The sequence below is a fragment of the Prionailurus bengalensis genome, chromosome C1, assembly GCF_016509475.1.
Source record: "Prionailurus bengalensis isolate Pbe53 chromosome C1, Fcat_Pben_1.1_paternal_pri, whole genome shotgun sequence".
Lineage (NCBI taxonomy): Eukaryota > Metazoa > Chordata > Mammalia > Carnivora > Felidae > Prionailurus > Prionailurus bengalensis.
Genome location: NC_057345.1, coordinates 194,566,727 through 194,577,845, shown reverse-complemented (window position 1 = coordinate 194,577,845; position 11,119 = coordinate 194,566,727). Strand labels below are relative to the sequence as shown.

General features: G+C 44.8%; 1 protein-coding gene across 1 annotated transcript; it reads left to right on the top strand.

The window, feature by feature from the left end:
* Nucleotides 1–233: 233 nt before the first annotated feature.
* LOC122481707 (gamma-crystallin F-like) lies at nt 234–2,901 on the top strand. Its single transcript, XM_043577648.1, has 3 exons — nt 234–349; nt 441–683; nt 2,563–2,901. The coding sequence occupies exons 1-3, from the start codon at nt 341–343 to the stop codon at nt 2,833–2,835; spliced, it is 525 nt and encodes a 174-aa protein (XP_043433583.1). The 5' UTR covers nt 234–340; the 3' UTR covers nt 2,836–2,901.
* The last annotated feature ends 8,218 nt before the right edge of the window (nt 2,902–11,119 follow it).

The following is an 11,119-nucleotide window of genomic DNA, read 5'->3' as shown; positions in this document are numbered from 1 at the left end:
AACTGTAAAAGATAACCCAAATACCTCATTACAATTATTAACTGGCTAAGGGCTTTTGCTCAGTTCCAAATTCCTAAACAGGCTTCATTTAAAGGCCCCAGAGGCACCAAGTGACAGTTTTAACGCGGGTCATCAGTTCGAAAGCACTGGAGAGTCTAAGAGGAAACATACAATAAGTCCCCCACCCCACCCCCGCCGTCATTATATAGAAAAGAGCGAGAGAAAATCCCCTCCTCACCCCGCGGGCCCCTTTTGTGTTGTTCTTGCCAACGCAGCAGCAGCCCTCGTGCTATATAGACCCGCGCGCCGGCGGCCCATCACTGACCTCCATCCACCAGCCATGGGGAAGGTGAGCCCAGCGCAGCCGCAGGCCGGGAGGGGCCCCCGCGCCCCGGGGCCGGGGGCCAGGCCTCTGAGCCTTTCCTCCCCTTGCCTTGCAGATCACCTTCTACGAGGACCGGGGCTTCCAGGGCCGCCACTACGAGTGCAGCAGTGACCACCCGAACCTGCAGCCCTATTTCAGCCGCTGCAACTCCATCCGCGTGGACAGCGGCTGCTGGATGCTCTACGAGCAGCCCAACTACTCGGGCTGCCAGTACTTCCTGCGGCGCGGGGACTACCCGGACTACCAGCAGTGGATGGGCCTCAGCGACACGGTCCGCTCCTGCCGCCTCATCCCCCACGTGAGTCCGGCCCCGCGGGCCCCGCCGGGCCCCGGAGCCACATGGGTGCTCCGGAGGCGGCCTTCGTCGTGCAGGGTGGCGGCCTCCTTTGGCTGCCTCTCGCCAGGGTCTCCTCTCCTTTGCCAACATCTCTAAGCTTTCCTTCCACTGCAGAAGTATGCGAGGGGACGCTTCTCTTTTAAAAGTTCATTCTGCTCTGCTACAAGTAAACTCACCTCTGCTGGGACAAAGTAGGGCACCCGGTGCCTTCAGAGAGTCTATGCCCCAGGCGGTGAATAAGCAGCACGTTAGCACCTTTGCATCAGGTGGCCTGGGCTACTTCCTGGGGCTCGCTCTCTCTCTCTCTCTCTCTCTCTCTCTCTCTCTCTCTCTCTCTCTCCTTCTGTAGAATGGGGCTCGTGAAGGCGGCTAGCTCACAGGGCCGGCACGAGGGTGAGAGGTGGGCACCTGGCACCTGGCAAGCCTCCCCTCCCCCAGCCACCAGTGTTAGCACGAGCCTCCCGCCCTGCTTCCCGATCAGGCAAAACAAGTGGCCGACAGCGTGATTCCAGCCGCTCCGGCAAAGCCCGCCGTTACCCAAATAAAGCCCCAGCGGCCTGGAATTCTGCAGTTAGGGATTCTCTAACCTGACTGCGACCCAGTCCTGTGGAAAAGGTACCGCTCCGGCCATGTCTGAAACCCCCTCGGAGGGTTTAACGCCGTGTTAAGACCCAGCCCAGCACGAGGAGCCTGAAAACCTGGGTTTCCACGTGCCTGCCCCGACCTTCCACGTGACACGCTGAGAGCTCTAGTCACGAGCTTCTCCTAAAAGAAGAAACAGGTGTGGGGACTGTTGTGGCGACCAAATCACGTGATGTACACGTGGGTCCTTGACGACCATGGAAGATTCCTCACTAGCAGCCCTTAATGCTGCAGGATATTGCTCGGGAGAATTTCCTGTTTATTGCCTAAAGCAGATTTGCAGGAGCATATCCTAGAGCTGAGAATTGAAGCTGATCTTTGTGATGGCTCTTGCTTTTCAGGATCTTAGAGAAGCAGGGCTTAAAGGAGAAGGGAAGGGTCTAAGGATTGCCTGGACTGGACTCTCTTCTTGAATTGCCACCAGTCTGTGACTTCCCCTGAAGGAAAAGCAACTTGACTTCCTTTCCCACTAGCTTCTTCTAATACTGTTGAGATTCAAAATTATAACTTTTTTTTCCAGGGATCATTTTTAAAAATGTATTTAAATAAAGATATATAAATTATTACTTATATATAAATGATATATAATATATAAATTTATAATATATGAATAATAAATTTAATTAATAAATTTAATAAATATATAAAATAAATTTAAAATGTATATGATATATATAAAATATACATAAATTATTACTTAAGAATGATACTAACTAAGGGTGCCTAGGTGGCTCAGTCAGTTGAGCATCCGACTTCGGCTCAGGTCAGTGGGTTCGAGCCCCGTGTCGGGCTCTGTGCTGATAGCTCGGAGTCTAAAGTCTACTTTGGATTCTGTGTCTCCGTCTCTCTCTCTGCCCCTTCCCCACTCAGGCTCTGTCACTCTCTTTCAAAAATAAATAAACATTAAAAAAAAAAAAGAATGATACTAACTAGGGCCAGTATGTATGGTTCATATAGGTTGTGGTCTTAGCTCTAGGGAGCACCATGCGTCTCTTTACGCGAATGACACCTTCTTCAGTTCTGCAGTATACAGTCTATTCAATTGCACACAGCTGCCCTGGTGTTGGCTATCTTTAAAATTTGTCATCTTTGATGTAGAAAAGAGAAGGGAACGTCCAGTCCCTTGGGGGTTGTGTCTCTGGTTGCTAAGGGCTAGATTTTCTGACTTTTCCTCATCTGCTAATTGCTGAACCCACAGACCAGCTCCCACAGGATCAGGATTTATGAGCGAGAAGACTACAGGGGCCAGATGGTAGAGATCACCGAGGACTGCTCCTCGCTTCACGACCGCTTCCACTTCAGTGAGATCCACTCCTTCCAAGTGCTGGAGGGCTACTGGGTCCTCTACGAGATGCCCAACTACCGGGGGCGGCAGTACCTGCTGAGACCGGGGGACTACAGGCGCTACCACGACTGGGGGGCCACGAGTGCCCGAGTGGGCTCTTTGAGGAGAGCCACGGAATACTATTGAAATATTTTTACTCTACCTTGTTCTCCATCTGGAAGCTAATAAAATATTTCTTGTGTGTTTCCTGCAGTCACGTGGTCCTCTTTTCCTTTCAGTCTCCTTGGAAGGGCTCAGCAGAAAGGAAGCTGGGAATAATGTGGCTTTGCTTACACTGATCAGTGATATGTGGTATTATGTGGTATTATGCGCCCTTGTCGCAGCTCGTGCCTAAACACTTCCAGCTTTCTTTAAAATCCTAATTTTTTTTTCTCTAAAACAAAAATTGGAAGAGAGAATACATTATTTTGTGATGTGGTTGCTTCTGTGACTGCTGACCGCTGAAGTTGTTGGAAGAAACTTTGAAATGAAAAGAAGAAGAGGTGAGGAAGGAAACAGAAGCCAGCCGCTAGCAAGCTGCTGCAACCTCCAAAAACCAAAAAGAGGTCACAGGCTTAGGGCAGCGCGGTGGCATTTGTACAAGAGGGAAGTGGTTGTGTGTTGAACACATTCTGAACACAAAAATTCCCATTGGATTCAAGGTGCAGGAGAGGGTTGTCCTATACCATTGGGCGGATGGAGTTCTCTTCAACCCAAACAGAGACAACTGCAGGAGAAGCACATTTGGGGAGGGAAACCAGGTGTCCCATTTTGTGCAGGAAGAGTTTGAAATGTCCAGGAACATCAGATGGAGTTGTTGACCAGATAACTGCTTAGTGGTTAACCAGGCAACCAGCCTGGGGTTCAGAAGAGAGGCATGGGCTGGAGATCAACGTTTGCAAATTATCAGAGGGTAGATGGTATTCAAAGTCACAAGATGGGATAGGATCCCCCAGGGCTTGTATATCAGTGAAGCCTTGGGCACCCCAGCTTTAAAATGAATGCATGGGAGGGGCGCCTGGGTGGCGCAGTCGGTTAAGCGTCCGACTTCAGCCAGGTCACGATCTCGCCGTCCGTGAGTTCGAGCCCCGCGTCAGGCTCTGGGCTGATGGCTCAGAGCCTGGAGCCTGTTTCCGATTCTGTGTCTCCCTCTCTCTCTGCCCCTCCCCCATTCAAGCTCTGTCTCTCTCTGTCCCAAAAATAAATAAAAAACGTTGAAAAAAAATTTAAAAAATGAATGCATGGGAGGGAGGACTAGTAAATTATGCCAGAAGTTTGATGGCTTACACAGTAAAAGATTTTTCTTTTATTTAAAAAAATTTAATTTCACGTAAAAAGATAAAAGAGGTGTTTAAAAAACAAATGGTACTGACTTTTTAGCTACTTCTTATTTTTTTCTTTTTAGAGAGAAAGAGAGCAAGCAGGGGAAAGGAAGAGACAGAGAGAGAATCCCAAACAGGTTCCACATCTATGGCAGAGCCAAACACAGGGCTCAATCCCACAAACCTGGGATCGCGAGCTGAGCTGAAGTCGAGTCAGATAGTCAGCTGACTGAGCCACCCAGGCACCCCTAGCTAATTCTTAAGAGTAGATAAATCCAGGGGTGCCTGCGTGGCTTAATCAGTTAAGCAACCGACTTTGGCTCACATGATCTCGCGGTTTGGGAGTTTGAGCCCTGCGTCGGGCTCTGTGCTGACAGATCAGAGCCTGGAGCCTGCTTCCGATTCTGTGTCTCCCTCACTTTGTCCCTCCCCTGCTCACACTCTGTCTCTCTCTCAAAAACAAACATTAAACATTTTTTTTAATTAAAAAAAAGAGCAGATGAATCTGGAAACATGGAAGTCAGCAGGAACAATGCAAACATAATTAGGAAAGTGGAATCGAATTGTTGTTTCATACCGCTTTCGGTTTTCTGACCATTACACTAGAGAGCACTATCTACCAGTTCATCAAAAACTTTGGGGGCTCAGTTGGAGGAGTGTGCAACTCCTGATCTCAGGCTTGTGAGTTTGAGCCTACACTGGGTGTAGAAATTACTTAAAAAATAAATAAACTTAAAAGGAAAATCTGGCAAACTGTAGTGAATACTAAAAAAAAATCGTGTGGTGCTTATGAACCCACATTTACAATTATTAAGAGAGAGATTAAGGACTTTCAGGCTTTAGTGAGAGTAGCAAAGGCCTGGTGCACAATCAACCACCCAGATTAAGTTAGGACAACCTTTCTCCACCACACAGGCCTTGAGAATCACCCGGGCACTTTCAACACAGAGATGCCTAGACCTGGTGAATCAGGATCTCCAGGGAGTTCCCTGCGCACCTGTAGAGTTAACATGCTCCCCTGGCAAGGCTTATGACACTGAACATTTGGAAAACAGTGGGTGAAAGCCTTTCTTCCCAAAGTGTGGTCTGCACACCAGCCGCCCAGGGATGTCCTGGGAGCTTGCTAAAAATGTGGAATCTCAGACCTCAACCCAGACACGCTGAGTCAGAATCTGCATTTTAACAAGATCCCTAGATGGTTCTTCTTCTTCTTAAATGTTTATTTTTGAGAGAGAGATTGAGAGAGACAGAGATAGAGTGTGAGTGGGGGGGAGGCAGAAAGAGAGGGAGACACAGAATCCAAAGCAGGCTCCAGGCTCTGAGCTGTCAGCAGAGAGTCCCATGTGGACCTCGAACCCATCAACCGCGAGATCATGACCTGAGCCGAAGTCAGACACTTAACCGCCTGAGCCACCCAGGAGCCCTGCCAGTTGATTCTTATGTACACACCAATTTGAGAAACTCTGGGCTAACGAGCAGTGGTATCCCCTAAATCCAGTAGAGTATAGATCACTGTTTCTCATGTCTGGCTGTACATTAGAATCATCCACAGAGCTTTTAAAAATGCTAATGCCTGGGCCACGTTCCCAAAGGTTCTGAATTAATTACATCACTTTCCAATATTTTTTTTCTTCTTGGAATTTTTCTTCCAATAATTTTTTTCTTCTTCTTTTCTTTTTCTTCTGTAAGTTTTGTCAACTTACATATGCTTTTTGACTTATTTATTCTAGATTAGTCAAATATGCCCAGTATTTTAATAATGATGAAGCTTGATTGGAAAACAAGGTCTGAATCCAGGGTCAAGATGGGGATCCCAACTTCTCCTCAAATTGAACTAACCCTAGGCACAGGCAGAGAAGTAATCTTTTTTTTTTCTATATTAAATATAATTTATTGTCAGATTGGTTTCCATAAAACACTCAGGGCTCATCCCAACAGGTGCCCTCCTCCATGCCCATCACCCACTTTCCCCTCTTCCCCACCCCCCCATCAACCCTCGTTTGTTCTCAATATTTAAGTCTCTTATGGTTTGCCTCCCTCCTTCCCTCCCTCTCTGTAACTTCCTCCCCTTCCGCTCCCCCATGGTTCTCTGTTAAGTTTCACAGAATCCACATATGAGTGAAAACCTATGGTATCTGTCTTTCTCCAGGCAGAGAAGTAATCTGACTGCGGGAGGATTCCCAGAACAACCCTGCCCCAGTAAAGCCACAGATAAACCCAGTGGATGTGAGACAATGATCGCTCCCCCCACTTTTTTTTCCAGTGTTGTTGATTAGGCCGGCTGGAACTACCTGAAGACCAAGGAGATCTTTACCTTGCTTAGGAACAAAGTTTTTTAGAACATGAAGAAATCCTTAGAACCTAGCTAAGCTTAAACGGTCTGCTGAATTTATTATTAACAAGACAGCTTTCCATTCACAAATCCTCTCTCTGTATCATGGTTCTCACATCTTTCTTACGGATTTTTGGCTCCTGTATTTCTTCCTCTTTTTTTTTTTTCAAGTTACTTATCTATTTATTTTTTTAAAAGGAAGACCCATTTTTATTTATTTGTTTTTTTAACTAAGCTTTACACCCAGCATGGGGCTTGAACTCACCCCCTGAGATCAAGAGTCACATGCTCTACCTGCTGAGGCAGCCACACGCCTATTTATTCGTTTTTAGTGAAAAGTTGAACGTCTTTTGTACCACCGGGACTAAATAAATATAAATTCCAAACTCTTTAAAGTAGCTCCCTTCTCTTTCCCTTAGACAATGCTTTTACTTAATTTAGATAAGAGCTCCACCCAGTGCTCACCAGAAAAAAGGCAAATATGGTTTAAAAGCCTTTTCCAAAATCATATATATTAAGAGATTATTGGGACGCCTGGGTGGCTCAGTTGGTTAAGTGTCCAACTCTTGATTTCAGCTCAAGTCGTGATCTCACAGTTCATGGGTTTGAGCCCTGCGTGGAGCTCTATGCCGATGGTGCAGAGCCTGCTTGGGTTCTCTCTCTCTCTCTCTCTCTCTCTCTCTTTTTCTCAAAATAAATAAACTAAAAAACGTATTTTAAAAAGAGATTATGTTGTACCTTTTAAATATACTCTGCTAGGCAGTGTATGCTCTGCAAACTTATTTTGTAGCCAAAATGCTTACTAAGCCAACGTAAATCTTACTCAAAAAGCAGGGCTTGAGAGCGTTGTGACACATTGTGAACATTTCATAAGAGCAGGTGAAGAAAGGCATGATAATCAGTCTGTGTTCACGGAGCCAGTGAGGCCCCTGCGGGTGGGGAATCCAGCATTTGCACTGTGACTTTTATCAGAGCCCCTGTCTTCTTCCTCCATCTTGCAACATGTGACAGATCCATTGCTAACTTATGAAACTTCAAGTTCAGAAGTAGGATACATTTCACATATTTCTTCAGATATGTCCTCCACTTCACCTTCAAGCTCGGCCCCTATTTACTTATGAGTTCTCAACCAACTCTTTGTGACATCCTTTGCGTTTTTTCCTTGCCATTGTGTATGAGTCATTTTTTGGTTGATTAATCTCCATTAGGATAGAAACAAGAGAGCTGTTTCTAATCTTGTTGGCTGACTTCCTATGTTCCTCTGTCCCTCTCTCAGTGTCTGCAGACATACAAGGATATCATCATCCCATTGGTCTTAAATATCTTAGATCAACCTAGCTATACACAGAGATAATGAACAGTGTGCAGCATGGCTCCTCTAGTGCCCATCCTTGCATTTGAAAGTCACAACCTTCACCCTTTACAGTAACACTCACACTATGCATCTTGAGGCTGCTTTGACCCATATCCTCCAAGGGATGTTACCTTTCTGCCTGAGCTCGCCTACTCCCAACTTACATTGGTTTCAAAGGTGGGAATTGGGAATTGTTGATAGAGCTCACAAATACAGTTCATGTCCTCATACCCTTTGGACTCTATTAGGCATTCTTGAAAACCTTCACTCTATGTCCCACATGGCAGGGGAATGCTGCAAACCAGCCCAGATCCCAGCTCCCTTTGAGAATCTACTAGACTCCATCTTTGAAACTTACCCTCTCTCACTCTGACTTTGTGGCCACCTGCCTCACCCTCCCAGGGTCCTGAGAACATAAGATAAACCCGGTCTTAAATATAAATTCCAAACTCTTTTCTTTCCAGGAAATCATCTTTTATTTTCAGGAAATCATCTTTTCTTTCCAGGAAATCAAACGGGTCCATTCTAAGCCAAGTCTTACCATCAGACTCTCCCAGGCCACCACTCCACTGCCCATGTTCCAGATTCTTCTCCATGGTTTCCATGCTCCACAGCTCACTCTTTCCACCTGCTTCATCATTTCTTTCTTCACAAAATTTCAAATTTTGTTCCATCTATCTTGAATTCTATTCTTCACAACTCTTCACTTTTAATATTTATTTAATCTTAAAGGCTGTAATCAGAATTTTTCTATCTCCCCCTTGCCCTCCATTATAAACCTCCATTCAAGGATTCACAGAACACAATTTTACAATTAAGAAGCAACAGCAGTTGGGGGTGGGGAGGCAGCAGCAACAACAAACTCAAATTCCCGTAAATAATCATTATGACTTTTCAAATACTTCAGTTGGCATGGTGACAGTTTACCATAACCATCCAGGTGGTTTTCTGTTGAAAACATTGCTCCTGAATTCCCAAGAGCTAGTTTTGGGAGTCAAACTTGGATACTAACTTTACCATGAACTAGTTATGGGACATCAGGTAAGCCACTTAACCTCTCTAACCTAAGCTACAGTTTTCCCATCTGCCTAATGGGGATAATCATAAAACCCGCTTCATGGGGTTTTATGAGACATAATAATAATAATATAATGCTATAAAAAGCCTGGCATATAGTAACTCATTAAACATTAGCTATTATTAGTATTTATTTATCTTTTTTATTGTCCCAAGGGCTATATTTTGTACTTGTGGATTTTTTTTTAAAGGAGAAGCCTTTCTTTTTAAGTTTACCTATTTATCTTGAAAAAGAGAGAGAGAGAGGGGGAGGGGCAGAGAGAGAAGGAGAGAGAGAATCCCAAACCCAATCCAAAAACTGTGGATTTGTAAAAATGATCTCGAAGCCCAAAGTTTGATGTAGGATGTCCTAGGTGTGAGGAGTTTGGCTGCAAAATATGTAATTAGAAGTGTATTTATGGAGCTACAGGACCTAGAATGCCGGAAACAATGGATGTACTTTTCTTCAAGCTAGTCAAACAAATTATTCAATACTAGGCAATATATTATAAAGGGACTGTTACTAAAATGTCATATTTTCTAAAGAGGACATCAGGATTATGAAGAGACTAAAAACAATCTCCTGTGAGTAGATAAAGAAATTGGTGCAATTTGGACCAGAGAAGAAAATGTTAGTATATTCAGGTATTTAAAATGCTACCACGTGAAAAGGAGCCTAGACTATTTCCTGTGTGAGCCCAGTACAGAATTAATGCCAATGGGTGTAATTTAGGGGAAGGCTGTTATCGGTTCAACGTGAGAAAGATTTTAAAGGAGCCAGAAATGCCAGGCAATGTAATGGTGGCTTGCACAGTAGTGACCATCCTAGTCACCTTGCCCTATACATCTCTGCCATCTGGGCTGTTATCCCCAAGACTGTTGAGTGACAACAAATGATATGAGTATAACTACAGACTTTTGACACTAAGACAGTCCAAGAACAATGTCAGAAACACTTAAAAGAAGAGCCACTTCTGTGAGATAAACTAGTTTGATGGCCATGGTCTTATTGCTAGCTGCTTTTAGTAAAGGTCCTTTCTTTAAGTCAATACATTAAAAAAAAAAAAAAAACTAACACTAAAACCATTTAGAAAATCCTTGTATAAAGCAGGTGTAATCTAGTAAGTAAACTGTTTTCCTGAGTTCTGTGAGCCACCGTAACAGATTAATCAAACCCAAGAAGGAGGCTATGGGAACCTCCGGTTTACAGGCAGGTGGTCAGGAGCACATGATAGCCTGTGCTTTTGATTGGGGTCTTAAGTGCACTGGGGTTGGGAGGCAGTCTTGTAGGACTGTGGGATCAATGCTGTCTCCAGGAAGATAGTGTCAGAACGGCGTTAGATCATAGGACACCCAGCTGGTGTCTCACAATCACTTATGTGTGAAAAACGACTGCCCATTTGGTGACCAGAATATAGAAGTGTTCAGAGTACTGTGTGTCACATAACAGAAAGCAATAATGGGCTTTTTCTTGACTTCTAAGCACCATGGTCCAATAAAGGGAACCAGGGGTTCAAGAAGAAGTGGTTATGGGAGCAGAGGAAACACAAGATGAATCTGGGACATCTGGTGTACCAGAAAGTAGGAAAATGCTAAAAGAAAAAGGAGGAAGTGAGGAAGGGAGAGACACAGGAGCCAACCTGCTGGCACTCCCAATGACAAAAGCTGTGCCAATGTAACTGGCTGCACCTCAGCTTGCCCCGGGCTAGTGAGGATTCAGTGTAACTGCTACCCTCCAGAGAGCCTCTTAAAATGGTGACAGTGAGGGACGCCTGGGTGGCTCAGTTGGTTAAGCATCCAAGTCTTGATCTCAACTCAGGTCATGATTTCATGGTTTGTGGGATTGAGCCCCGAGCTGGGCTCTGTGATGACAGCATGGAGCCTACTTAGGATTCTCTCTCTCTCCCTCTCTCTCTGCCCCTCCCTCACTTACGCTGTCTCTTTCTCTCTCAAAATAAATAAATAAACTTAAAAAAATAATAAGATGGTGACAGCGGGACGGGGCCTCTTCCCTACCCCCTTCCTCATTGGAGCTATTATTTTAATGTTCCCATTAGCTCAGAAGCAAACAAAAAAAAACATTCCCCATGAGGTATAGCACACATTATTGTTATTTGACAGATAAAACCAATTGACACTCTTAAGATGATTCTCCACTGAGGTTTTATTACACAGGAAAATACTGAAATTCTTGACGCATCTGGAATATATTTGCGACACATTTGGAATATATTTGTTGGCACATATCACCAACACATCAGGGAGCGAGGTCTGAGCTGCCGTGGAAAGATCAGCAGCTTTGGAAGGCTGGCCTGCTGCTTCGATAATATTCCTTTCTGCCATACAGCCAGTGAGAATAGTTGACAA

Coding starts and splice junctions, on each gene's coding strand:
- LOC122481707 (XM_043577648.1), top strand. Junction 684..2,562: donor CCTGCCGCCTCATCCCCCAC/GTGAGTCCGGCC, acceptor CTGAACCCACAG/ACCAGCTCCCACAGGATCAG.